Source organism: Apiospora kogelbergensis (genome assembly GCF_038363985.1).
Source record: "Apiospora kogelbergensis strain CBS 113332 chromosome Unknown utg000002l_segment0_segment0, whole genome shotgun sequence".
NCBI lineage: Eukaryota > Fungi > Ascomycota > Sordariomycetes > Amphisphaeriales > Apiosporaceae > Apiospora > Apiospora kogelbergensis.
This window is the reverse complement of record NW_027117419.1, coordinates 795,774-823,655: the sequence shown is the minus strand read 5'-3', so window position 1 is coordinate 823,655 and position 27,882 is coordinate 795,774. Positions and strand designations below refer to the sequence as shown.

At 54.5% G+C, this 27,882-nt stretch overlaps 6 protein-coding genes across 6 annotated transcripts; 3 read left to right on the top strand and 3 right to left on the bottom strand.

Moving 5' to 3' along the window:
* Nucleotides 1–209: 209 nt before the first annotated feature.
* PG998_003139 (uncharacterized protein) lies at nucleotides 210–3,241 on the top strand (the record flags this gene model as incomplete). The annotated part of the gene is made up of 2 exons (XM_066869957.1): nucleotides 210–223; nucleotides 310–3,241. 2 exons carry the CDS (start codon nucleotides 210–212, stop codon nucleotides 3,239–3,241), a joined length of 2,946 nt encoding a protein of 981 aa, XP_066733707.1.
* Nucleotides 3,242–5,156: 1,915 nt separating this feature from the next.
* PG998_003138 (glucan endo-1-3-beta-glucosidase eglC) lies at nucleotides 5,157–6,792 on the top strand (the record flags this gene model as incomplete). Its single annotated transcript, XM_066869956.1, has 5 exons — nucleotides 5,157–5,321; nucleotides 5,386–5,561; nucleotides 5,626–5,939; nucleotides 6,024–6,246; nucleotides 6,315–6,792. 5 exons carry the CDS (start codon nucleotides 5,157–5,159, stop codon nucleotides 6,790–6,792), a joined length of 1,356 nt encoding a protein of 451 aa, XP_066733706.1.
* Nucleotides 6,793–8,212: 1,420 nt separating this feature from the next.
* On the bottom strand, nucleotides 8,213–9,625 carry PG998_003137 (mitochondrial pyruvate dehydrogenase kinase protein; the record flags this gene model as incomplete). Its single annotated transcript, XM_066869955.1, has 1 exon — nucleotides 8,213–9,625. The coding sequence occupies one exon, from the start codon at nucleotides 9,623–9,625 to the stop codon at nucleotides 8,213–8,215; it is 1,413 nt and encodes a 470-aa protein (XP_066733705.1).
* A 798-nt stretch (nucleotides 9,626–10,423) lies between these two features.
* On the bottom strand, nucleotides 10,424–15,961 carry PG998_003136 (chitin synthase; the record flags this gene model as incomplete). Its single annotated transcript, XM_066869954.1, has 5 exons — nucleotides 10,424–11,296; nucleotides 11,362–11,881; nucleotides 11,946–13,621; nucleotides 13,690–15,601; nucleotides 15,654–15,961. 5 exons carry the CDS (start codon nucleotides 15,959–15,961, stop codon nucleotides 10,424–10,426), a joined length of 5,289 nt encoding a protein of 1,762 aa, XP_066733704.1.
* A 4,009-nt stretch (nucleotides 15,962–19,970) lies between these two features.
* On the top strand, nucleotides 19,971–25,726 carry PG998_003135 (chitin synthase; the record flags this gene model as incomplete). The annotated part of the gene is made up of 3 exons (XM_066869953.1): nucleotides 19,971–20,275; nucleotides 20,381–25,620; nucleotides 25,695–25,726. 3 exons carry the CDS (start codon nucleotides 19,971–19,973, stop codon nucleotides 25,724–25,726), a joined length of 5,577 nt encoding a protein of 1,858 aa, XP_066733703.1.
* A 735-nt stretch (nucleotides 25,727–26,461) lies between these two features.
* Nucleotides 26,462–27,590, bottom strand: PG998_003134 (glutathione S-transferase; the record flags this gene model as incomplete). Its single annotated transcript, XM_066869952.1, has 2 exons — nucleotides 26,462–27,496; nucleotides 27,588–27,590. The coding sequence occupies 2 exons, from the start codon at nucleotides 27,588–27,590 to the stop codon at nucleotides 26,462–26,464; spliced, it is 1,038 nt and encodes a 345-aa protein (XP_066733702.1).
* Nucleotides 27,591–27,882: the final 292 nt, after the last annotated feature.

The following is a 27,882-nucleotide window of genomic DNA, read 5'->3' as shown; positions in this document are numbered from 1 at the left end:
TTATCCCACGTCGCAAGCTCCCAACCTTCTTCCTCGGGGCAGCAAATAGCCTTTCATGTAGTTGCTAAAGCTGCAGTGTCGTCAAAGAAAATTCCCGACTTGTCGTTTTAATTGAACCTTGAGGCCCTCGACATGAGCAAATCTTCAGACCAAGTCTGACTTACCTGACGGTGATTGGCACAAGTCCCAACTACTCCTCACTACCGACCATGGCGTCGGCTCCGTAAGTATGCCCTCGACCGTCATTGGCCATCTGTCGCATGCACGACCCCGAGCGTCACGTACTGACATCTAGCCGCTCGATACTAGGTCTTTCAAGGAGCTTTCCAAAGCCATCAGCTCGTTCATAACCACCGCGCGCTTACCCCTCCCGGACGACCTCATCGATCTCATCGAAGGCTACCTCGAGAAGCACGAAAAGTTTGACGAAAGCATCGCCGACAAGCTCAACGACGACTTGATTGCCATCTACCAGAAAGATGTCAAAGGCACGCAGGCGCGCTACGCGCCCTTTCTCAACATCTTGCGCCGATTGCGGCCGCTGATCGGACAACCGGCAAAGATTATACAATGGTGGGAGCAGTTGTTGCCGATGCTGGACCTGCTTAACCAGGAGAAGGACCTGGCAGCGCAGGCCCAAAAGCTGTTCTTGGACATCCTGACCTCGGATGATGGAAATGACGCGGAGGATCCTGCTGCGGGTGCCGCCGTCGCTCTCGCGGAGAAAGTGATGGCTTTCTGGGTGCAAGACCGCTGCGTTGCAATAAGGGCGGACGCGGGCCTTGCGGTTTTCAAAGAAAAGCAACTGCGGGACGTATTAATCATTTACGGGAAAAGGCACCCGAGGGATTTCATGGGCCTCCTGGACAAATACATGGTGGACAAGAAATGGCGGCCCCATGCGCTGAACTTGATGGGCGATTACGTACAGAGTCAGCCACCCCATCTTCACCAAATCCTACAAACTCCCATCTTCGGGACCTTGATCAACATCCTTCAACTAGATACGTCTACAACCATGGTGACTCTGGCCTTGACGGTATTGACCATGATCTTGCCGCACATGCCCTCCTCGTTAGTCCCTCACTTGTCAACCCTATTCAACGTATATGCGCGGATACTGTTCTGGGAGCGCGAACTCTCGGCCATCGAGCTGGGTGTCAGTGCCCACGCCGAGCAGAGGATCCCGCCAAGCTCTGCAGGGTGGCAAAAGATGTCGTATCTGCCAGAACACGAGGAAAGGGCTATACCCCAGCTTCTGAACTACTTCACTATCCTCTACGGGCTATACCCTATCAACTTTATGGACTACATCCGGAAACCTCAGCGTTACCTTCGTCATGCAGATGCCCCCGACACAGATGACATCGAGGTGCAACCCACGGAGATACGGCATGCCTCCGAGCAGTTCCGTCAGTGTCACCTGCTGCACGAGAACTTCTACACCTTGACGATTGACTCCGAGAAGACCGATTTTGGCAGATGGATCAAGAGCGAGCCCGCCGAAGTGGTGGCAAACTGCATAGCCCTGCGTCACTCTATTGAGGTGGAAGGCGAGCCAGATTCGCCCTTCGGTCAGCTTGGTGCCCGAAATCTCTCTGCCAAGGGTGACTCAGAGAAAGATATGCAGGACCAGGGTCTCCTAAACGCGTCTTTCTCGAGGGCAAATTCGAGTTTTGGTGGAACAAATCGTGAAAACGGACAGTCGACGTTCATGGAGTCGCCTACCAGCACACGTTCTTACCCTACAGTGATCCGCCAGTCTTCCCAAAGTAGCCGCCAATCGCTACATGACGGTTCAAGTATAAGGCCAGCAGGCAGGGGCGGAGACAGTCCAGCCATGCAGGCACAAATCACCTCGTTTGGCTCACAGACGCATTTACAAGACATGATCAACTCGAACAAAGCTATCAAGTCAGAGCTACATCAGACGCTGGCTAATGATAGTGTCCCGTCGCTAGCCTTGAGCCTGCAGGAGTCTAATTCGGAGAGGCCTGGACTTTTGCCGACGCAGTATACCAGCACCCCCGCATCCGCAACGGCTGTTGGCGACGACCAGCAATATTATCATCTTTACCGTCAGATCATGCTACTGCACAATGACTTGACATTTGAGCGTTTTATGAAGCAACAGCACCTGACACATATGGGCGAGTTGAGAAGCAGGTTAGTCAGAGAGGCGGCTTCCGAGGCAGAAGCCCAAAACCTTATTCTAGCACATCGGCAGCTGAAGCAAAGGCTGGAGGAAGCGAAGAAGATTGAGGTTCAAACGAAAAAGGACTCGGAGCGAAGTCGCACTCTCGCGAAGAAGTGGGAGGCAGATCTTTCTTCCAAGCTGCGAGTTCTCCGGGAAGAGCAAAGGAAGTGGAATGCAGAACGAGAGAGTCTTCTGCGGGACTTGGAAGTCATAAAGGTTGAGACTGACAAACTCCGTGCTCTTGTGTCGGAAGCCGAAACTCGGGAGCTTGGTTGGAAGCAGCGGGTCCAGTCAGTCGAAGCAGATGCAAGCGAGCTGGAGCACTTGAGAAAAGAGGTCGAACGGCTGACCGTCTCTGAGCGCAACTACCAAGCTCAGGAAAACGAGCGACAAGCTGCCATGGCGGGAGCAGAAGAAGCCGATAGAAGAGCGGAAATGCTGGAGATGAAGCTCAAGGCCCGAGGTGTTGAGATCCAGCAGGCACATGATCTCTACCAGTCCCAGATTGCGGTTCTGAACACAAAGCTACAAGACGCGCTCAAGAGCGGGACGGAGAAAAAGGCGGATGGCCTCAAGGCCCAGGTTGAGAGCCTGATGGCTACGAGCAGGACGCAGCAGGAGGAGTTGAAGAAGCGAGTCGCTGACCTGACGAGCAAAAACGCCGCCCTGAACGGGACCATTCTCGAGTTGCAATCGCAATTACCTTACCGGCCCTCGGCCGATACGCCACGACGGCCCACGTCGCCTAACGCAGACATGGCCGTGCGCTACTCTACCGATTCGGGAAGTCCTATGAGCTACCGCAACAGGCAATATCGTGGGCTTTCGGATCCCGAAAACTACGATTCGGCGATATACAACAGCGCCGAACCCCTGGAGCCTTACAGCTCCTCGTTGCACCTAGGCAGCCCCAGGGCTCGGTCTTCTACGCCTTCCAATGCCGAGGGGTCAGATGTCACTGGCGGAGGGAGTCCCACAGGGGAACGTTACTACGGAAGAGGTACGTCACCATGTTATTATGAAGACTTGGAAGAAATGACCTAACCCAGTTTTAGGTAGCGTTCAAAACATTCTACGCAAGGACAGGAGAGATGACAGCAGGAGTAAAGACAGGAAGAAGTCTGGGGGATCCGGGGCATTCGTGGGTTTGTTTGAGATGCAGCATACCCATATGCGCTCGGTGGCGTAAAAGGGCTCGGCGCGAGCATCCCCGATGTCATGACGAATTCTTGTACCAGTAACTATATCCTAGAGACTATCTGATTGCTCACTAGAATATGACGATTCCGCTGTGTCATTACAGGAAGGATGCCATTTCTGAGAGTATGATGGTTCAATATAACATCATAGCAGGAAAATCACGACTTACAACGCACAGCATGGAGCTGAGCAATGGTTATGAGACATTAATTACACAAGAGTTGGCAGTTGGGCTGGGCTCTCCGGGGCCGTGGCGTTAACTCGCAGTCATGCACGCATGCTTATTCGTGAGCGGCATGTAGCAAAAGCATGTAGAGCTGGATGCAGGAACCGAGACGCCCAACGCCACCACCCGGCAGGGAGGAGGGGAGCAAAGCAAGCGACTCTGGTGAATGAATGCCTCTCTCTGTTTTCTTTCGCTCTTTTCCTTGTCCTGATTCGTAATACTCTCTGTTCTCTCCCGGGGAAACAAGACACAACAAACGCTAGCTTCACCTAGCTTCGAGGAGCGGAAGCAGGTAACATGTTCACCCTTTTACATAACAAGTATTGGGTTTGGAGTGGCAAGATGCGTGTTAATGCACAAGTGGTAGCAGTGGCAGTAGTGAAGCCCGGCGTTGGACGAGAGGGAATACGAGGTGAAGTGAGCATGTTGGCTTAGGCGCTGCTTGAAAATGAACGATTCGCGTATGTATGTTCCGGCCATCCGTACGCGCACACCCCCCTAAAAGACGAGGAAAAAGTCGACAGGTCATACTTACCAGCCGCTAGGCCTGAAATAAATATTGGCATTCGCGGGAGATGCACACCTCCAAAAGTGGAAATCACGCGAACGGTTGACCCGAGGGACAGACATCAGACGGTCGAGCGTCATTGGTCCGATCTCAACAAATCCTGGTCCTTGTCAGGACAGGAACATGGGGGGAGGGGGTGTTGGGTGTTGGGTGTGCTGACTACAGACAGACAGACAGACCCAGGCCTGCGTTGACACGCATATACGCACACAACACACATCAAGAAGCAAGATGCAGGATGCAGGGGGTGGGAATGTGAAGGGGGAAAAACGTAACGATACATCCAAACTGCGGTCATGGCAAGCCCAGTCACTAGCCAGTCACCAGTCTAGACTTCGTACCTTCTACGTATTAGTTTAGTTCCATGTCCACGTAAGTAATCGGGAAAAACAGAAGAAAGAAAAAGACGTTAGACAGACAGGTACAGCCGAGAGGGAGGGCCAAGCTTGGGTAGGCGCGCGCACGCAGATTCTCCCATTCCATCCATCCCGTCCGCAGGTATGGGAAGGGGGGAGGGGGAGGGGGGAATCAACAAAATACAGGACTGTGTAAGTAGTAGCTTTCGAGTGCGTAATGAATGAATGACTTCCCTCTTCTTCTTCTTCTCTTTCCCTTCCCCATCTCCTCTTGTCACACCACATCATCTGTTTTGGATTTTCCTATCCAGACTCTTGTCGTGATATACGCTCGCTTGCAGGTTGCTAGTCGCAATCCTTCTTCTCTTTCTTCTTATACCTACCTTATCAACTACACCCTTTTTTGCCGCTCGCTCGCTTTGTCTCTCGTTGTGAAAGTGAACCCCTTTGGACCTTCTATATCACCTACTACGTCTTGCCTACCAAGTCTCTTCTGAATCTCCAGTAGCACTCGAACCTGATAATTCCACCGAAGGAGTTGTGATACCACCTGATCGCCGCCTATAACTAATACTATACTCACCCCCACAACCAAAACCAAAACCCAATATGCGCGTCACAGGCGGCATCTTGGCATTGGCCGCCGGGGCCTCTGCCGCCACCAAGGGCTTCAACTACGGCAGCACCTTCACCAGCGGCGCGGCCAAGCAGCAGGCCGACTTCGAGGCCGAGTTCTCGGCCGCGCAGAAGCTCGCCGGCGCCCCCCGGCTTCACGTCGGCCCGCCTCTACACCATGATTCAGGGCGGCACCCCCAGCACGCCCATTTCGGCCATCCAGGCCGCCATCAACACCAAGACGTCGCTGCTGCTGGGGCTCTGGGCCTCGGCCGGCGACGCCACGTTCGCCAACGAGCTCACGGCGCTCAAGTCGGCCATCGACACGTACGGCACCGCCTTCACCAGCATCGTCGAGGGCATCTCGGTCGGCTCCGAGGATCTGTACCGGAACAGCGCGTAAGTTCTGCAAGCCTACTACCACCTCGGAACAGAACAGGACTAACTCCCATCGCTTCGATAGCATGGGCCAGAAGAACGGCGAGAACCCCGGTGTCAACCCGGAAGTGATTGCCAAGTACATCGCCGATGTCAAGAAGCTGATCTCGGGCACGAGCCTCAAGGCCCCCATCGGCCACGTCGACACCTGGACCGCCTGGGCCAATGGTTCCAACAAGGCTGTCGTCGACGCCTGCGACTGGGTCGGCACCGATGCCTACCCTTACTTCCAAGACACCATGGCCAACCCGGTGGCCCAGGGCCTTCCCCTTTTCGATGACGCTCTGGGCCAGACGCAGGCAGCCGCCGGAGGAAAGCCGGTTTGGGTCACCGAGACTGGTAAGCAAAGATGAAACACTTTTTCTCCTCCCTCTTCAAGCAAAACTCTTATTGGGCATATATACTAATGACAATGTTCCATAGGCTGGCCTGTTAGCGGCAAGACGGTCGGCCAAGCCGTGCCCTCGACGGAGAACGCGCAGAAGTACTGGAACGAGGTCGGCTGCAACAAGCTCTTCGGCAACGTGAACACGTGGTGGTACACGCTGCAGGACGCGGCGCCCGACATGCCCAACCCCAGCTTCGGCCTGGTCGGCACCGACCTCAACGGCAAGCCCCTCTTCGACCTCTCGTGCTCGTCGTCGCCGTCAGGCTCTTCCTCTGCTTCGTCTTCCCCGAGCACGACCATGTCGACGGCCGTCAACGGCGGTTCAGGCGCCTCCCCACTGGTAACACCGGCGGCAGCCCCGGCATCGGCGGCAGCGGCCAGTCCTCGCAGCTCAGCCTCGAGGCTTCGGCTACCAGCGCCGCCAGCGTGACTGTCAGCGCCACCAACCCTGGCAGCACCAGCGGTTCCGGCTCCGGCTCCAGCTCCGGTAGCGGTTCTGGAAGTGGCAGCGGCTCGGGAAGTGGCAGTGGCTCCGGTAGTGGCTCTGGTTCGGGAAGTGGCTCTGGTTCGGGAAGTGGTAGCGGCAGCGGCGGAAACTACGGGTCATCCAGCCCCAGCTCGGGTGTCGGTTCTGGCGGTGCTGGTGGTTACGGGTCTAACAGCACCATCACCACGGGCGCGCCCAAGGCCACTCTCCCCCTACCGCCAGCGCGGCGGCGTCGGACATGCAGTCGGGTGCCTATGGCGCACTTGTCGCTGCCATCATCGTTGCCCTCTCTGCCTTTTGAGGGGACTGGTGATTGAGGAATGGGCACATGGGAAACGGCACAAAAAATGACTTGAGGAACGGGGAACAATAGACGTGACTTCAACACTTTGACGTATAACTTTTGTAATATGCTCCCTCTTTTTTACTCTGATGATAGGGAGTGTAATCGGTGGCATTTTGCGTACCGGATTCTTGAACAAAGATTGGTATTCAATTTTGATATAGAAAGCACCATTCTGAATAGGTTTTCCACGTGCCTCTTGTGCGACTTACCCCCCTGAATATCAGACCTGGTCTCAGTGCTACAGAAATACAGAGGCTTGGGACTAATGCTCGTTGCCCCGACCTGTTGGAATCTTCGTATGGTGCATGCATGCTGTTATGCTCTGCTCATGGGGTCTGCAGGCCTTTGGATCATAATAGGCACATGCCAGTAAGAATGACAGCAAACACTAATATCCATGACATGCCACGTACATATTGGCAAAAGCCTATTTAAGGCGCATATATACATGCACATTATACGTATTTTGTTGCTTTTTATATGCGCATGCGAGCCAGGGCGAAAGGAGACCTGGGGGTGGCATGTAGTTATATGTATGTGTGGTGTAACCATGTCTTCAAGATTGGACTACACGGTGAAAAAGTAACAACACTTCAATCCCTATGCCATTCATAGATACGAGAAATCCAGTGTGCATTACATTGTGGTTGAAATACAAATGCATAGGAAAGACATGACCGAAGGACAAGGAAAACAACAAAAGACCTCAAAAAGGAGAGACCGCACCCCGGCATGATGTGAACAAGTGACCGCAGAGGGAGTTGAACCCTCTTGCCTTGAAGTATAATACGCATAAGAATACCACCGCTAGGCTGCACCGACCCGGTCAAGGGAAGAAGAGTCTTTTTGGGTATATGTAGACTGATCCTCGCCTAGATCTGTACGTTGTAGGTTTGCTGTTAGGGTGGGCGAGAGAAGGCTATAGGGTTTCCCTTTTGGTGGTTCTTGATTCATGGAAAGACAGGGTGCGAGTATTGATGATGACCAGCCTATTGACTTCCTGGCGACCTGATATATCAGCACTATATGGTAGACGCATCGAACAGCCGAAGTCGAAGTATTCTTCTTTACACCCTTATCAAAGAAATGAAATGGCCATTTGGAGCCTCGTAGTTTAAAACAGAGGAAGCCGAAAAAGGGGGGGCTCAATATCACGCACGACGTTTCCAGGAGCTTATACCCACTCAATGGAGTGCCCAATATTCTATATTAAGGCCTATCTGCTTTTGCTTCACCCTACCCACTAATCCATACCCAGCAGAGGAGCACCAGGAGCGAGCATAGAAATATCAAATCATCGCCCATTTATAACGCCGTAATTTTTCCTTTCTTCCTCTCCACCAGTTGAAAGACCCCAAAAACCAAAAAAAGTCGGATGGAGGTATGACTGCTTATTGGATCTTGCCGACACCCTTAAGTCGGAGATAGACATCCGTACCCCAGCCGTGGAGGCTCTGTACGTTGATCCCACCACCAAAGTACTCGGCGTAGGCCCGGCTCAGCGGCAGGCCGTAGCCCAGGCCAGCGATGGAGCTGCCCCCGCCGTTGGCGCCCGAGATAAGGTTGAGCGCTTCGGAGCCCATCATGCCACCACCGCCTCCCTCGCTGCCGCCGCCGCCGCCCGGCACGTCGTCAAACTCGGAAAACGTCGTGAAGCTGTAGCTCCAGACGTTGGGCAGCACGTCGGGCGCAATACCGCCGCCCCGGTCTCGGATGCGGATCGTGACCCCCGGCGCATTGTCGTCGAGCGGCTTGATGTCCTCGCTGCGGAACGCACCCATGTCCTCGGCGGGCGGGTGCAGCGTGACCCGGGCGGGGCCTGCGTCGGGCGGCTCGGGGGCGATAGTGATGACGACGGGCTCACGCTGCCGGCCGCCGCGGTTGTGGTTCTCGACCGTGGCCCGGAATGCGTTCTTGAGCAGCTCCGTGATGATGTACTCGAGGTGCATGGGCACGTAGGCGAATTGCGTGTCGGGCTCGCCGTCGATGACCCAGCGCGGCCGCACGCCGTACTTGAGCTCGCACAGCTCCGCCACCCAGTTGGCGCACGAGTCCACCACCTGGGCCGGGCACAGCGCCGTGTCGATGACGCCAATGTAGCTCGGGTGCTCGGGGCAGGGCGTCGGGCTCGCGGCCGGGTCGAAGTGGGGCAGGGAGCTGTAGTGCAGGGCGATGTGCTGCTCGGCGATCAGGCGGGTGCCGATGCGGGCGCGCAGGTGCTCGTCTAGGAAGCGCATAACCTCGCTCGGAGAGATGTAGCGGCGGCACTCGAGGAAGCCCCGGGCGAGGATGGGGATGGTGTCCTGGTGGGTTGCGACGAGCTCGGCCAGGACCGAGGTAAAGCGGATTTCAGCGTCGAGGTTCGTAATGGTGTGGTGTTTCCAAGGGAGCAGGGTCGAGAGCGAGTGCAGGTAGTTGTTGTAGATCTTGCTGATGTTGGGGTTCGACACGACAATAAACGGCAGGTTGCGCAGGGCCTGGATCCGACGGGCCAGTCTGATGGGCAACAGACTCAGGGTGAAGTTGGCGGATTGGAAGAGGGCCTCGCTCGACAACGGCGGGCGGCCATGCTTGACCAAGTCAGCTAGACTCAGCGAGTGCTGGTGTTTGTTGCTGAGGTCGACAATCTCGTCGTCGGTCACAGCAGCAGTGCTGGGAGGGTGTGACCATTTCTGCGGCGGCGTGACGTTGGCCGAGGTGGAATAGAAGGAGGCAGCCGTTTTCTGGCCAAAGCCGGGCCGGACAGTCGAAATAGTGGGAGTTATGGTTCTCAAACGGCCCAAGGGCCGGCACAAGACCTTCATGGTGGCATTGCGTTGCTGCAGCGGCAGAGACAGAGGCTGAGACAGAGGATGAGGAAGAGAAACACGGATTCTGTCAAGAGCCCTCGTCGTTGCTAGAGGCATTGGTCATGACCTGCGCATCAATTGGCAGCTTGGCTGGGGTTGACTTGTGAGGAAAAGTCGGTGACGGTGTCGGGGTCGGGGTCGGGGGGGTTTGGCTGTCAATTCTAGTCATAGTCGACGAGTGAGTATGGATGGAATGAATGCAGTGCTGACTGACGAAATGCAATAATGCCTGTAGCCGAACCGACAGGACTGAGATGTACCTTCCTTCAATAAGCATCCCGCTAACCCACAACCCCCAAGCACCCAAGCACCCCCACGTCACTGTGCATTTGCATTTTCTTATCGCGTCCAATGGATCCCACGATAAGTAAGCATAGCTTGTCACATTCTATGCCATGTGACTGATCGCAATATAATGACCACGAAGCTGGGTGATCTTGTCGGAATTTGTATTAATGGTAGATAATTCATTCATCCTATCCATGAAGACCTGCCCACCGGGTAACCCCGAAAATGCATTATTATGTCCTCGCTGCTTCTGCGTACACACAATTTTCAAAAAAGGAGATAGAGAGTTCAAAAAGTTCAAACGTCTGTAGCCAACGCCCGCCCAAGTTTTGTAAATCCATCCGTACACGCTTCCTCGAGATAGAGAGATAGAGAGAGATCACCGTTAGATCTAGTCTTTATATACATCCTCACACCACATCCATCCCTCCCTCCGTCATATAAACCGACAAACGTCCAACTCGCTTACATGTTGGCAAGCTCGTTGTCGATCTGCCTGTCCATATACGTCCTCCTCTCGCCCACCAGCTCCGTCTGGAGCCTCTGCTCGACCAAAGCACGTACCTGCTTCTTGGTCACTGTGTCGAGATCTACCTCTCTCAGCACGCTCTGGATCGACTCCAGAATCATGCCGTCGTCGGGACCGGCGTTGCCGCGCTGGAAGTCAAACGAAGCCATGCTCTGGTTACCGCCGTGATGGCCCAACGCTGACCTGTGACCTCCGCTGTAGCCCAGCGTGGCCTGCGATTGACGGTGCATGTGCCCCTGCCCGGGCATGGGCGACGCGTTCGCCACGCTGCGCAGGTTGGACATGGACGGCCGGTCTTGGTAAGGGCTCTGCATCCGCTGGACGTCGCCGAACGAAGCCGTCGATTGGCGGTGCATCAAGCCGGGCTGATCGCTATACGGCGCGAACGGGGTGCTGCGGCCGTGGGGTGCAGGGGACTGCGAAGGAGGCGGCATGAAAGCGGAGCCTGCGCGACCGTTGCCGTGAAGGCCAGTGAAGACACTGGGCTGACGGACAGACGAGTACACACTCTTGATCTCATCCATCTCGTAGCTGTCACCGAAAGGAGTTCCGTAGTCGGCCTTCTCGGCGTGTGCCCCACGACGGCCAGGAAGGTTGTTCAGCATAGCATAGTCGTCCCATCTCTGCAGCGGGATGCTGGAAGGAACAAACTTCTCACCATCCACAGCCACGACACGCTTGTCTCCCTTCTCTCCAATGACGACACGGGTGTTACCCCAACTGAAATCATCCTGGCGCCAGAAAGAGAAGATGGGGAGGATGAAACTGTAGATGGGGAAAGCAAGGAGATAGATGATCATCCAACCAATCTAAAATTCAAGAACGTTAGCGAGTTCACAATAAAGGATCGAGCATTGCCCAGGAGGAAACGTACGTGTTGCCAGCGGCGCTTGAGAATAAAGATGAGAGCCTGGAGACCATAGACGGCACCAATCATGACAATAGAGAATATGGGGAATTGACCCTGGTGCGTCGCCACACGGTAAATCAGATATCCAATGTAGATGGTCGTGGCCGGAAGGATGATGGTTCCCGTGAGATCAATGAACACGACGAATCGCATCGAGAAACAACAGAAACCGCACATGTTCTGGACCATAATAAGCTCAGCCAAGTTGTGGATAGTCGAGTTAATCCATCGGCGTCTCTGCGACAAAAGAACGCTCCACTCGTCAGGGGCAGCAGTTTCGCAGTAAGCATCCGAGATGAACTTATAGGCCATGTAGGGGAAGTGCTTGATCATAATCGTCGTCAGGTAACGATCCTCACCAAGGGACAGCAAGTTCTTCTTGTGGAGCGTGTCGACGTTGCAGATACTGTAGTCCTTGATAATGGCGTCCGAGATGATAAGCGGCTTGCCCTTGTCAGCAGTTCGAAGACGGTACATGGTGAAACTAGTGCAAAGTTAGGATCACTTTCAGAGTGGCTTGAAAGCATTAGAGAAGAGGGAAGACTGACCATCCGGGAAGACAGGTAACGCTTCCAAACAGCGACTCGAAAGCCTTGGCAAGATGATGGGAGATAAAGTATTCGTAAACCTGGATCATACTCCACCATGAACGCTCCTCGTTTTGTAGACCCGTCTCGCCACAAATACCGGCAATCTTGGCATTGTTTACACATGCAGCGACCAGACGGTTGAGGGAATCCTCGCGGACACAAGTATCGGCATCAACCATCATCAGATATTCGTAAAGCTCAGGATCGACACCGATGATGTTGTTGATCTGGTGGAAGATTTCAAGCTCGAGAGGGTTCATGGGGGCCCGGTGATGCACACGGTTCAGGAAGCTCATCAGCAAGATCTGCGAATCACGCTTGCCACGGTTGCCCGGCTTGGATTTGGTCTGCTCTGACTCCTTTCCGACCTTGACAATAACGATGTAGGGAACGACGTTGCCTTCGAACTCATACAGACCTGAGTAAACCTTTCCGTAGTTGAGCTGTTCGGCACCGGTTCCGACGGACTTGAAAGGCAACGCCGGAGGATCCACCTTGGGGTCGACTCCCAGGATGTCCAATACGATCTTAGGCGTCGGCCGGTCATTACCTTCTCCAATGATGACACCGTCGCAGATGACGCAGATCAACTTGCGCTTGTTGTCATACTGGAGTGCAGTAAGCGAGTCGAGGGCCTTCCTGAGAGAATCTTCACCTTCGGTGTAGGCAGGAACCTGGCAGATAACAAACTTGTCTTGAGGCGAAGGTCTTCTCTTCGAGCCAAACTGCAGGGCAGAAAGGAACTTGATGACAATGACGGCGCAGAGCAGAATAGTGAAAGCCAGCAAGATGTAGTTGTTGACCTGGCATCTTGCAGAATAACGGAACTCGGGAATGCCGACGTAGAAGAGGTTCTTGACGCAGTTGACACTGTTGGCCATACGGGCACTGGTTGTGGCATTGTCGGCAGCATTCTTCATCGCGGTATGCCACAGGCCAGTGACATCCTCACCCGGATGGTTTTTGATAGTGTCCATGAGCGAACCATCCAAGAAGTTGTACTTGGGTAGGTTCTTCATATAGTCAGTCGTGTGGAAGTAGTCGGTGAGATCATAGATGTTGTCTTCGTAAACAAACCAAGGATGGTTCTCCTTTTGTCCTTCATCCGTCACTTTCTTGAGATCCCACACCAGGTCACCGTGATAGTACTCCTTCATCCTCGTCAAGAAGTTGTCGCGGTACCAGTTGGGGTTCTTCAACTTTGAGTTGGGGTCTGCTTGTTGTGCGCCAGTTCTGTGGATGCCATTGGGATCTGCGGGAGTGCTGTTGGACATCAACGTCAACGTATCATCGATGCCAAGGCCGGGGCAAACGAGCGGCAGAGGAGGGACGAAGTACAAGTCCATGTTCTGACCGGCGAATGGCATCATGTTATCCGCAGTTGTTTTGATGTTGATGTCGCTGTGCTGCAGCCTCCAGAAAGAGGTCATATCGTAAACTTTGCCGCGAACGCTGACCCAGTAATCATCTTCGCCCAAGTGTGTGGAGACTTCATCTTGAGTCCACGCTTTGTCGGAATTGGGACATAGCAGGTGACCGAAACCAATAATCCAGAAGAGAATAAATGCGTTGGCCAGCATGATGAAGAACACCAACACCAGCTTTTCGCGCCATGCCATGCGAACATCGGGTCGCTTCATGCGTCCAACGAAGCTGAGGAGGGGGATGGAATCCAGAAAGTAAGAGTCCAGACGAGACCGACCCAAAGCCGGCGAGTGAAGGTCGTTTCCGTTGTCTCCACGTGCTTCCCTTCAGCCAGATCAGGGTCCAGGGTGTTGATGAATTCGCCCTCTGGAGTGTAGTATAGTTGGTCTCGTTGGCTATCGCCCTTGCGACCAAGACCATAGTCACCACCGCTAGCATTACGCATGGCGCTTGGGGCAATGGACGGAGCACCAGCAGCCATGGGGTTAAATCCTAGTGACATCTGGCTTTGGTTCTGATCATGCTGCATGATGTTATCGCGGCTTCCGTAATCATTGGGCTGGCCACCAAAATAGGTACTGCCCGTATTAGAGTACCCGGTGTCCATGCCAGGTGTCAAAAGTGTCATGCCAGGGAGATGTTCACCTGGCTTGAGATCAAGCATGCTCTCAGCCTCCCACCACGCCGTCTCGCGCATCCAAACACGCTCCTTCCCGACCACAACCTCGCCGTTGCTCCAGCCACGCTCAAGGATCCAAGTCTCGATCCCGTCGCGACCGTCACGGCAACCCAAGGGGGCAAAGCGTTGGCAGAACTCCTCGAGATCAAAGTCGGCAGTGAAATCCAGGTTCTTGTTTCGGCGGTTGGCCCACTCCGACAGTCTCCATGCTCGGAGCTGACGCGAAACAGTGCCTGCAGACCAGGCCGAGGTGACGGACGGCAGTGCTGCCAAGCTAGCGGGTGAGTCGTCGGTAGGGTGGAGCGACAGGTGGTACCAGGCTCGGCTGCTGCTCAAAACAGCTGGCAGGTCAAATCGCCCAGCTCGACCAAGGTTGATACCCTGGCCAGCCACGGGGAACAACAGCTTCTTCAGGAAGCCGTCGTCTTCGCTTGAAAGACCGACCTTCTCTAAGATCACCTCCCGCTTCTCGAGTTCATGTTGTCTCTCTCTGCCTAAGGGGCCGGACATGATGCCGAGCTCAGGGCCAACATCCGAGACGGCGTTCTGCATCTCCCGTAAGACGGAGCTTCCGGCGCCAGAGACCTCGACGCCATCTTCCTTCATCTCGGCGTTGATGCCTGTAGTATCGTCGAAAATGCCACGCATCGCAACAGCCTTACCAAGAGCCGGATCAGGGATCTCAACTACAGTGATGCAGACGGTGTCGCCATTGTCTTCGTTCGACGTGGGTGTTCGTACGCCGCGTCCGTCAAGCGACTCGGCCCCATCACGAATTCGGCTCATCTGGAGAGCAATTGCGTCGTTTGCCTTGGAGATAACCCAGTCGACCAGGGCCTCATAGAGACCACCAACCAGTGTTTTCCTATCCTCTGTGCTGCACTGTCTGGCCAGGACCTCTGGGTCGAGACCCAGAAGGCCACTGACATCCTCGCAGATTTCATCCAGAGATTCCTCATCCACGCCATAATCGAGCGTGTTTCCGAGCTTCAGCAAGCCAGCAAGGGTAGAAATAAAGTCACGATGGGATGAGCCCTTGATGCCAATTTCCTTCAAAGCGGCCCGGAAATCGTCTGCAGCAGCGGCGTCGTCGGCAGTTGGTAGATAAGAAGGTGGGTCATAGGTTCCGGATCGTGCAAGCAAAGTGTATGCCGAGGCAGATTTAAGGCCTAGAAACTCACGTTCCGCAGGGGTAGATGCGGAAGTGAGTAGATAATAGAAGACGTCGAAAGCACGGTGACCAGGTTCCGAAGGGATGCTGAGAAGTCCTCGGAATGTGTCTATACCCCCTTGAGAAAGCGAGACGGTGGCGGCCGTCAAGTTCCCGGTCAGGTTGAGCGTGAGCTGCACCCCGAGAGCTGCATGCCGAGCCGTAGCATGGTTGTTGGGAGTAACACACTCTACAAACGGGCGGATTAACCCCAGAGCAGCGTGGACGGTAGTGGGTATAGACAGAGGAAGCGATGAGAGAAAAGGAGACAGGACTGAAGGCGTGGACGTGTGGAGAGAGCTGGAAGAAATTAGCAAGCTTGTCCTTTACAGAGGAAATATATCTGACGAACCCCAAGATTATACAGCCGTCCTCGGCTCGGCGACGGGCATGTTCCCAAGCCCTAGCCGCGAGTGCCTGGTCAACAGTGCCTCCGGGTTGACCATTTTGGCTTGTATGTTGGGCAGTGAGCCAGGTGTTGATCACCAGGCTCGTACCCGCGTCCAGCTGATATGGCTGGGACGACAAGTATATGTTGTGAATGCCATTGAGGAGGGTAGTCGTCGAAACCTGGGACTGTTGACCGGCTCCGCGTTGTCCACCCGCATCGGAAGCTGCCACCGAGTACATGGACATCTGGCGGCCCTGTTGGTGTGCCATGATGGGTGTCGCGGGCTCCGTGTTGTCCTAGCGGACAAGCACGAGTGGGTGAAAATGTCTGGATGCTAGCAAGACAGCAAACAACAACAGCGAAAGCGTGTGCTCTTGTTAGCTATGGTCGCCGGGCGATTGATGACTCGCGGCGTGCTACGATGGACAAATTATGGATTTGGACAGGTTGGAGGTGAACGAAAGTCGGTTGCGTGTGTGACGTGGGATTCGGATTAAGAGGCGTAGGAAACGATCGTCGCTGGGCAACAACAGACAGCCAATATGCACCTCCTGAATCGCACCCGAGATAGAAACGAATGAAGAAATTAAAGAAGCGATAGAGTATTAGACTACCAAAGCGAGTGAGGTAGGTCGGAGAGCGATAGACGTGTAACTAGAGGAAAAACGAAGAAGTTGGAAGGCGTCTGAGATACTTCCAAGCCAATGTGGAAAGGAGAGTTAGAATGCTCGCTCGCTTTGCCTACGACGACAGCAATCAAGAAAAAAGATCACCACCAGGTTACAGAGCAGCAGTTGGTCCCCTTGTGTGCTGCTGGGTCCTGCGACTTACTGAATACCGCGTTCGGGGGGCTCGTTTTGATGTTGTACGGCGGGCGGTTGGGACAACAGCGCACTTGCACCAAGCCCAAACAGTATATTTGCATGAGAGTATTAAGGTAAACAAGCGCACGGCTTTAGGGGCATAGCGCCGATCTGGGACAGTGGTTCCTCCCCCGTAGACTGCCCGTAGCAGCACCCAGCACCCGTAGGCAGCACCCGTAGCCAGCTTGGCAGGTGGAAAAGAACTAGAGAAGCCTGCTGGGAGTAGTCAAGTGCCTGTTTTCTGCCCTTCACGCCCGCCAATTCTTTCTCTTTCCTTTTTCACGCGCTCCCTATTTTCCAACAGCAGGCCCGGACCCCTCTCACTTTCAGCGGAACCGCCTGGCTCGGCTGGCCAAGCTAAACCCGGCGCAGCCCAAGCCAGCCAGCCAGCCTGGTTTTGAGGCGGCTGATCCCAGGCCAGTGGCCGGCACACCCCTGAAAGAAATTGGGAGAAGAAACCCTGGTGTGCACGTACCGTACATACATAAGCCTCGTTCCGGCCACCTCCACCCGGTCGGCAACACCAGTTTCTAGCCCATGTAACCCATGTTCTTCTGCCCATGCGCTTTTCCAATGGCCATCCGCGTTGGTGGTTGTGCATAATAGTCACACCTTTCGGCATTAGGCGGCCCCATCCTCCTGGGAAATACGAAGAGGCAAAATGGGGCCCTCCTTTGACCGCGAGCCTTGATTCTAGCGTTTCGTGAGTGGACAGAACGCTGGCGCGCATCCATTTATTGTCCGAGGTTCACCTTTGCTTCCCGTCCAACATGCACCCTTTCCAAACTTAGATCATACTGTACGTATATACGATAGTACGAACGACAGCAGTGGCCGAACACTGCCACACGCCCATGTCCGACGACTGTGGGCCGACAACAAGGGAGAGACACAGCATCGTGACAGTTTGACAAGTCTGTTTGAGGTTGATCGAGTCAGGATTGATGGGTTCCTTAAGGGTGTCGAAGGTTTGGCATCATATGCGACAGCATACTCAAAAGAAGTAATGAATATTTAATGAATTGTAATCATGCGCCCTCTTGTCCGATTTTAGGTGTACAAGCTGCATTCGCTCCCAGCAACCCGCCGTCGATGACCTGACCCCTCCACCTCCGGCGCAACTCAAGTGATATGCGCCTGCGTATCTGATTGGAGGTGGCCTACTATCCGTAACGGCGTCCTCGAAAGTTGGTTTCCGTCGTGACACCATTCGGGCCAAGTATATAGACTCGCGCCTCCGCCGTGAGACTTCATGATACCGATACTACTCGATTGAGATGCTTGATTCAGGATCCTTCCTTGGCTTTGGCTCCAACCTCCCACTCTTCTTTGACGGGCCATCGAGGAAGATGTGCTCGTGCTCGAAGATGTTAGCTCCTTCACTGCAGATCGCTGCTGATCCCCATACATGGAGCTGCCTTCTGCCTTGACGGTCAACTGTGTTTCTGGGCAGGAAACCACCAAGCCCAACGCGTACGTTTTACGCCTGGAGACAGACCGCCTTCTCTGGTGTTGAGACGGTTACTACTCGAGTACGTAAGTGTGCATTTTGGAGGACCTCAAGCTCTTTGGACTGGGGAATAGTCGACGTATACCCCTGCAAAGGCTCTATACATAGATATATGCCAACGCGGCACTTGGAACTGGCACACATACTAGCATTCGTCGTTGGGCCAAGCAAACTATGGGGGCCGGAACCGAGCGAGCGGCAGTGGTATACATATGATGTGATATGGAGATATCTCGATCAATATGCGTGTAGGCACGGCTCTCGCCATGCATTTTGCGTGGTACGGGACGCAGGCAGTGGCAATCGATCAATCTACATGTAATGCAGATCATCCTCATTCAAATGTCGAATGATGGACAGGCCTTGGATATGTCTTGAATCTTCGATACTTGCATGGCACATATCTATTCAATGTCTAATAAGCAGATATTGTGCACGGTGTGAGGTTTCGCGTTGGATTCCGCGCCGGCGCGCTCCTGGTGCTACACACCCGCTCGAATCAAGGTTCGCCGCAGACCCTCAACGCAATCCAGGGTGCACTGGTACCACTTCGGGCCACTTGAGGTGGTGCTGCGTCCAGCTCGGGACCAGCCAAGCTGATTTGCAACGGCGAGACGCGTCAGAAATTTAAACAGGTCTCTGGTAGGCGAGAAACCGCAGGCGATTACTGATGGCCGACTTCCAGAAGCTATGCGCCCGTATCATATGCATTGAACAGTAAAGTCAAGTCAGCATGCTGCAAATGCAAGAGAATTTTCTGCGCTGCTGGAATGGGATCGTCGAGGCCAGCACAAGCCCCTGAAAAGCATGTTGTCATCGTCCGATCGGGGGAACAAGGGTCGCAATACGCTTTGGACTCTCCTGGGAACGTATCTGTTCTGGAACTTCTTGAGTCCCAGTTTCTTTTCTTGGACGCTCCAAGCCCCGCCGTCAAAAAAACTGACGGATTGGTGTCCTTGCGCCAAAAGACCAAGTGCACACTGAAGATCCGCGAAACTGAATTTCTGCACCGAGTCAAGCTGACAGAAGACAGCAGTCGAGAAGGCTGGGTAGGAGGATCCTCCAAGCCATCCGATGACAAACATTGCTGTTCTGTACGTTATGCAGCGAGAAGACAGAAAACCAGACGCATCATTGCTCGGTTTCTAAGACGTACTGCAAGGTCCTGTCGTGTTTGTGCAGGTGTATATGTGTATATGTGTATATATCCCAGACAGCGCCTAGAGGGTAGGTACCTCCCGGGCACCTGTGACTTATTATTAGGTGCCTACTTTTACTTGGAATTGAACGTACCCTCCCGGCGTTCAGGGCTTATACGAAGTGGGCGTAGATCCGGCCCTCCCAGTCCAGCAGGGGTACGAGTCTCCCACCTCAGGTTCGTATGCGCGACTTCTGCGTCTCTGGTCTTCTGCGCCCGCCGTACCCAAATAGCCTCGACACTGGCGCAGGGAGCCTCCCGCTGAGAAAACAGTCCCTATTCCAGTTGACACGGGAAGACTGAGAGATCTTGTAGCTTGTTCGATTCCTATTGCAAATCATCATCAAGAGGAAAACCGTTTGGGATAGCTTCAATACTGCTTTCTCCTTCGTGGCCTTGTGGCTTTTCCTCCTTCACTTCCACTTCCCCTCCACATTCGCTTTTGTATCTTTTATACATTTTGCACATTCGCTTGCACATTGCCTACTTAATAACAGCCAGTCTTTTGGGGTGACTTCTTGGTAATATCATAACAAGGGGCGACTCGAACAACTTCACGAACACTGAACTTTCCACTTGGTTCAGCCCATAACTAATACTCCCTAAATCGTATCACGGCCCGTATCACCAACCGATCGATCGGGCGTACTGTCAACGGTTACATCGGAGAGTGATCAAGAGCGCCAGCCTCTGGCTATCTCTTCATCATGGCTCTGAATCTGCCCCAGGGCGGCAGCGGAGGGGCCCATACGCAACCCTCGTTGCCCTCGCTGCCGGCCCATCTGCAGTCAGATACGCATATTACAGCACACTTGGCCAGTCGTTTCCATGTGAATGTGCCGACTGCACGACTAGCTTCCCACGCTATTGTATCGCTCAACACGTACACGTCGTCAACTAAGGGCCTCGATGGCGGCAAGGAAGGCAGTGCCATGGCTGCCGCCGAGGACATGGCAGACCGGGCCTTCATTCGACTTGGACACCGCTCCGAGAACCAGGCTATTCTCTTCCTGTACGTCATGTGAAATAAAATTCTCACCGAAGAATTACTGCTAACTGGTCAAAAGTGGTGAATCTGGCTCTGGAAAGACGACGATCCGCGCCCATATCCTTACAGCACTGTTGAACAAATCCTCTACCCCTCTATCGACGAAGGTCTCCTGGCCGCCTACGTGTTCGATTCGCTTACCACGACAAAGACGGCCACGACGCCGACTGCTTCCAAGGCCGGTCTTTTCTACGAACTCCAATACGACACCGCGTCGACCACGAACCCCCTGCTGATTGGTGGAAAGCTGTTGGACCACCGTCTGGAGAGAAGCAGAATCGCCGAGGTTCCTACTGGCGAGCGTAACTTCCACGTTCTCTACTATCTTTTGGCCGGAACGAGTGACGCTGAAAAGGCCCATCTCGGTATCGATACGCCTAAAGATGCCGCGGGACACCGCAGGTGGAAATACCTGGGTCATCCCACGCAACTCAAAGTCGGAATCAACGACGTCGAGGGATTCCAACTATTCAAGACGGCTCTGCGCAAGCTGGAGTTTCCTCGAAGCGAGATTGCCGAAATCTGCCAGATTTTGGCTTGTATCCTGCACATTGGCCAGCTTGAGTTTGAGACGACCTCGAACACTACTGCCACAGGAGATGATAGTGGCGGATTCTCCCACGAGGGTGGTCAAATGGTGACGGCCGTCAAGAACAAGGACGTCTTGGGCATCATTGCTGCCTTCCTGGGTGTCAGCGCCCCCGATCTTCAGACGACTATGGGCTACAAAACAAAGATGATCCACCGCGAGAGAGTGACAGTCATGTTGGATCCCAACGGAGCCCGTGCCAATGCTGATGAGCTGGCGCGCACTCTCTACTCTCTTTTGGTTGCGTACCTCATTGAGACCATCAACCAGAAGATTTGTGCTCCTGAAGAGTCCATCTCCAACACCGTCTCCATTGTTGATTTCCCCGGTTTTGCTCAGCAGACGTCAACTGGCTCTGCCCTTGACCAGCTTCTCAACAACGCTGCATGCGAGTCTCTATACAACCAGGCTCTGCAAAACTTCTTCGACCGCAAGGCCGACTTGCTGGAGACGGAAGAGGTCACAGTCGCCGCCACAAGCTACTTCGACAACTCCGATGCTGTGAAGGGCCTTCTCAAGCCTGCGAATGGTTTGCTCAGCATTCTTGATGACCAGACCCGCCGACACCGAACCGATATGCAGCTTTTGGAGAGCTTCCGCAAGCGATTCGAGGGCAAGAACCCCTCCGTGACCGTGAGCTCAGCCCAGGCCAAGCTGCCCGGTAGCAACTTCTACACCGAGAACACTGCGGCTACCTTCACTGTGCGACACTTCGCAGGAGAGGTCGAGTATCCGATCAAGGGTCTCGTAGAGGAGAATGGCGAGATCATCTCGGGTGACTTGATGAACCTGGTCAACTCGTCCAAGAGCGAGTTTATCGCGCGTCTGTTTGGCCAAGAGGCTCTCCAGGCTGTCATGCACCCACAAGAGCGCACTACTGTCATGCAGGCATCGGTCAGCTCCAAGCCGATGCGCGCCCCGAGCGTTATGTCCCGCAAGACTGGCAGGGCTGGTCGCTCAACCCGTATGAAGCGGCAAGACTCTGTGGATGAGTTTGGTAGCGACGAGGGCGCTCGCCCCGATACCCGAGGCGGCGAGCCCAGGAAGTCGAGCCGTGTCTCGGAACAGGGTGCTTCTGGCCAATTCCTGGCCTCATTGGATAACGTCAGGCAGTCTCTTACGGCGCCCAACACCAATACGTACTTCGTGTTCTGCTTGAAGCCCAACGACCGACGCATCGCGAACCAGTTTGACAGCAAGTGTGTCCGTACCCAGGTACAAACGTTCGGTATCGCCGAAATCAGCCAGCGTCTACGAGCCGCTGACTTCAGTCTGTTCTTGCCCTTCGGCGAGTTCCTGGGTCTCGCGGACGCCGATACCATTCTCGTTGGCAGCGAGCGGGAGAAGACGGAAATGTCAGTCCACGACCGCCAGTGGCCTAGCAATGAGGTCTTGATTGGTTCAACTGGTGTCTTCCTCAGCGAGCGTTGCTGGATGGAAATCGCCCAGCTCGGGGACGGTATATCGGCATCCGGCCGCGGCTACCCTTCAGATGCGGGAGACGGAATCACGCCCTCCCCTCAAGATCTACCGTTCGGCGCCTCCAAGGAGCGCCTCCTCCACTCAGTGGGCAACACCCCACAATTTAATGACAAGAGCAGGACAGGTTACTTCGGCGCCGATGCTGATGCCCGCTCGGAGGCCGGTGTGTCTGCTTTCGGAGGCGGCGACATGTTCAAAAACCTCGACACTAGGGAGCAGATGGCTGAGCGAGGAAACGAAAAGTCGCTGGTCGAGGTCGAGGAATATAAAGACAGTCCATCGCGCAAGCGTTGGGTCTTTTGTACCTATGCCCTTACTTGGTTCATTCCCGAGTTCTTGATCAGATGGTGTGGCATGCCTCGCAAGGATGTCCGCCTCGCCTGGAGAGAAAAGTTGGCAATCAACATGATGATCTGGCTCAGCTGTCTCATTGCTGCCTTCTTCATCATTCTTTTCCCCATGCTGATCTGTCCCAAACAAAACGTTTTCAGCCCGCAAGAGCTGACCTCGTTTAACGGAAAGGATGGTGCTTCCGCTTACGTCTCCATTCGTGGCCAGGTCTTTGATCTCGGCGAGTTCTCGCAACATCACTACCCGCCGTTTGTGACAGACAAGGCCCTGAAGAGATACGCTGGACTCGACGCCACTAATCTCTTCCCTGTGCAAGTCTCGGCTCTGTGCCAAGGAGTGAATGGTCAGGTCGACCCTGCTGTGCAACTCGACTACAAGAGCACTAATACGTCTGGCCAAAGCGATGTCCCTGATTTATCACAAGACTTCAACTGGAAATACCATGACTTCCGATACAACACCGATCTGTATCAGCCTGATTGGTTCTACGAGAAGATGGTCATTTTGAAGTCAAACTGGAAGAAGGGCAACGTCGGATACTCTCCCACGTACGTGAGCAGTCTTGCCGATAAGAAGATGCTCATGGCGATGCTCAACGGCAGAGTCTACGATTTGACCAAGTATGACCAGGGTGGTCGCACTGTTGCCGTCCCTAAGGGTGCGGACTTCCCGACTGACCCTAAGATCACCGAATTCATGCTTCCTCTTGTGGTTGATCTCTTCAGAGGACGATCTGGACAGGACATCACCAAGGCATGGGACGCCCTGCAAATGGACGCGGGAATGCGCAAGCGAATGCAGCTGTGTCTCGACAACCTCTTTTACGTAGGAGATGTTGACACCAGAAACTCAGTCCGCTGCCAGTTTGCCGACTACCTCATTTTGGCCGTTTCTATCATGCTTTGTACCATTATCGGTTTCAAGTTCTTGGCCGCTCTTCAGTTCGGTGGCAAGAACATTCCGGAGAACTTGGAGAAATTCGTCATGTGCCAAATTCCTGCTTACACCGAAGACGAGGACTCGCTCCGCCGCGCCATCGATTCGGCCGCCCGTATGCGATACGATGACAAGCGCAAACTGCTCGTTGTTATTTGCGATGGTATGATTATCGGTCAGGGCAACGACCGCCCTACCCCCCGCATTGTGCTCGATATTCTCGGTGTTTCTGAGACGGTCGACCCCGAGCCTCTCAGCTTCGAGTCTCTTGGTGAAGGTCTCAAGCAGCACAACATGGGCAAGGTCTACTCCGGTCTCTACGAAGTTCAGGGTCACATTGTGCCGTTCTTGGTTGTTGTCAAGGTTGGCAAGCCGTCCGAGGTCTCCCGTCCTGGTAACCGTGGTAAGCGTGACTCGCAGATGGTCATTATGCGTTTCCTCAACCGTGTCCACTACAACCTTGCCATGAGTCCCTTGGAGCTGGAGATGTACCACCAAATCCGTAATATCATCGGGGTCAACCCAACGTTCTACGAGTTCCTGTTCGGTATCGACGCCGATACGGTGGTCGCAGCCGATTCGGCAAGCCGCATGGTTTCTGCGTTCCTGGACGACACAAGGCTCATCGCCGTCTGCGGTGAAACAGCCCTTACCAACGCCAAGGCCTCGTTTGTTACCATGATTCAAGTGTACGAGTACTACATTTCTCACAACTTGGCCAAGGCCTTCGAAAGTTTGTTCGGCAGTGTCACCTGTTTGCCTGGTTGTTTCTCCATGTACCGCATCCGCGCCGCCGAGTCCGGAAAGCCGCTGTTCGTGAGCAAGGAGGTCGTGGAGGCTTATTCCACGATTCGTGTCGATACCCTGCACATGAAGAACCTGCTGCATCTCGGTGAAGATCGATACCTGACGACGCTTCTCCTGAAGTTCCACTCCCAGTACAAGACCAAGTACATCTTCGCTGCTCACGCTTGGACAGTCGCCCCCGACTCCTGGGCCGTCTTCTTGTCCCAACGTCGACGATGGATCAACTCGACAGTGCACAACCTCATGGAACTGATGCCTCTTGGTCAACTCTGCGGTTTCTGCTGCTTCAGTATGCGCTTCATCGTCTTTGTCGACTTGCTCTCCACCATTGTGCAACCCGTCACCATTGCCTACATCGTCTACCTCATCGTTCTTGTCACCACCAAGGCTACTGTCATTCCTGTCACGGCCTTCGTCATGTTGGGTGCCATTTACGGTCTGCAAGCCATCATCTTCATCTTGCGCCGCAAGTGGGAGATGATCGGATGGATGATTCTCTACGTCATCGCCGTGCCCGTCTTCTCGTTCGCGCTACCGCTGTACGCCTTCTGGCATATGGACGATTTCTCCTGGGGCAACACACGTGTCGTCACTGGTGAGAAGGGTAAGAAGGTGGTCGTCACCGACGAGGGCAAGTTCGACCCGGCCTCGATCCCGCGTAAGAAGTGGGAGGAGTACCAGGCCGAGCTCTGGGACGCCCAGACGGCCCGTGACGACGCGCGCTCCGAGATCTCGGGCTACAGCTACGCCACCAAGCAGAACGCCGCCATGTCCGAGTACAACGGCGGCAGCCACAACGGCTCCTCGTACGGCCAGATCCCGCCCTACGACGTCAAGAGCATGATGGGCGGCGCGGCCGGAGGCCTGGGCGCCGGTCACATGTCGCGCATGTCGCTGGCCCCCTCGGACATGATGATGGCGGGCAACCGCCAGAGCCAGTTCGGTGGGTCCCAGTTCCTCGGCAACCAGGAGATGGAGATGTCCAACCTGTCGGGTTTGCCTAGCGACGACGCCCTCCTGGCCGAGATCCGCGAGATCCTCCGGACGGCCGACCTGATGACGGTCACCAAGAAGGGCATCAAGCAGGAGCTGGAGAGGAGATTCGGTATGCCGCTCGACGCGAGGAGGGCATACATCAACAGCGGTAAGTTTTCGCTATTTCTTTCCAAACCCCTCGATAAATTCATTAGAACCATTTTACTGACTTTTTTATAACAGCCACCGAGGCGTTGTTGTCGGGTCAACTGTAGAAAGAAATTACTCTGTGATCTCGTCGAGAAAACGATATTTTCCCCTTCCCCTTTCCGTCAATTCAAGCGTGGGTCGGAGCATCAAACCAATCTGGGAGATTCAATCTTTTTTATATAATATAATGGCACGTTGCATATGCTGGGCAATCGGCTGAGAGACAAACTTATCACGGTGTTTTATGTGTCGGGGATCTGATTGCGATCTGTTTTTCCTTGTTTTTTAAGCGGTTATCAAAAAAAGGAGGGAGAGGAGACAGGGAGAGAGAGTGTGTGTGTGTGACATGGCAGACCGGATGATATGTGTGTATATGTATGTCGTTGAAAGAGGAGGTGGACGGCAGGTACATACATGTTCTACCATAGCATAATCAGGGACGAATTCCACATGGAAGAGACAGAAAGTTTGAATCATTGGTCGCACAGCTGCGGACTCTTGTCATTTACTGGTAGTCGGCCTTGTTGTGTCGTGATATGGGATGGTGGGATGAAGTTTTTGTATTTGTTGTTTTGTTTTGAAACTGTTGACTAGGCTTGAGCGAGTAAACACATCATTTTGAGTCATCATCATTCCATCCATTCGATAATTGATCTTGGTTACAGACGTCACACAAATGAATGTCACATCAAATGATTTGTTTGTCAGTATATTTACTTCGTTAAGTGTGAATGAGGTAGTTATATTATATATATATTTGTATTTTAAAAAGTCCACCCAGAGATCGCTCGATCCAGCTTCTAGTTCTTGCCCGCCCACTGCACGGCCGGCACCTCGTCGTCGAGGGGCAGGATGTCGGGCAGGGGCCCGACGGGGGTAATGGAGGGCGGGTTGATCTGGGTGTGGCTCTTGGTGTAGTGGTATTTGATGTGGCGGAAGTTGGTCGTGTCGCGGAAGGCGGGGACGGTCCAGTACAGCCGCCGCATCCACCGGTGCGTCGCCGGGTACCCCGAGCGGATGTCGCGGATGTTGCACTTGAAGTGCTGCACGTACACCGGGTCGAACCGGACCAGCGTCACGAACAGCCGGATGTCCGTCTCGGTCAGCGCGTCGCCGAAGTAGTACGGCCCCTTGTTCTGGCCCTGGTTCGCGGCCAGGTGCTCTTCCACCCGGTCCAGCGCCCCGAACAGCGCCACCACGTTGCGCTCGTACGCTTCCTGGGTCGTCGCGAACCCGCTCTTGTACACGCCGTTGTTGATCAGGTCGTACGTCCACTCGCCGACGGCGTCGATGTCGGCGCGCAGCGCCTCGGGGTAGAGGTCGAGCGCCCGGCCGTCGCTGCCCGCGGGCAGCTGGGCGTCGAAGGCGGAGCCCAGCATGCGCAGGATCTCGGAGCTCTCGTTGCTGACGATGGTGCCGGCGACCTTGTCGTAGAGCACGGGCACGGTGAAGCGGGCGGCGTAGTCCCGGTCGACGCTGAAGTACAGGTCGCGCAGGTGGGTGAAGCCGTCGTGCAGGGGGTCGGGGACGACGTGGTCGCCGTCCTGGTCGGCCTCGTCGGGCGTCGCGAAGCGCCAGCCCTTGTCGCCCAGGTGCCAGTGCACCGCCGAGTAGCTGATGTAGTCCTCGAGCCCCTTGAGCTGGCGCGCGATCAGGGTGCGGTGGGCCCAGGGGCAGGCGTACGACACGTACAGGTGGTACCGGCCCTTCTCGGCCGGGAACTTGGCGCCCGGCTCAGCCGAGATCCAGTCGCGGAAGGCGCTGGTCTGGCGCTTGAACTCGCCGCTCTTGTCGCCGGGCTGGACCCATTGCGTGATGTTGGCGCCGGACGAAGACTGTTGACGAGACTGTGTGTGAGCTTGCGATACTCGGCGTGTGGAGGCTGACCAAGTAGGGGTCGAGGAGGAAAAGCAAATGGGGACTTACCATTCTGATCTGAGATGTACGCGACAGAGATGCTGCAGTAGCAGGCCTAGCAGATCGCAAAGCTAAGACAGTTGCAGGGCAGGTCGACAAAGCTCTACGCTGGATAGATGGCGAAGATATAGATCTGCAAATAGACTTGGAGATGGATTGGACCCGAGGAATGCGTCCAGAGTTCATCGGTCTGAGAAAGCTTGTATGGCGGGATGAGGGGTTCGTTCGTTTTGGGGGAGGGGTGATCACGATAGCTTATATACTTGGACAGCAGCACAGCCTACAGGATATTCACACTATAACT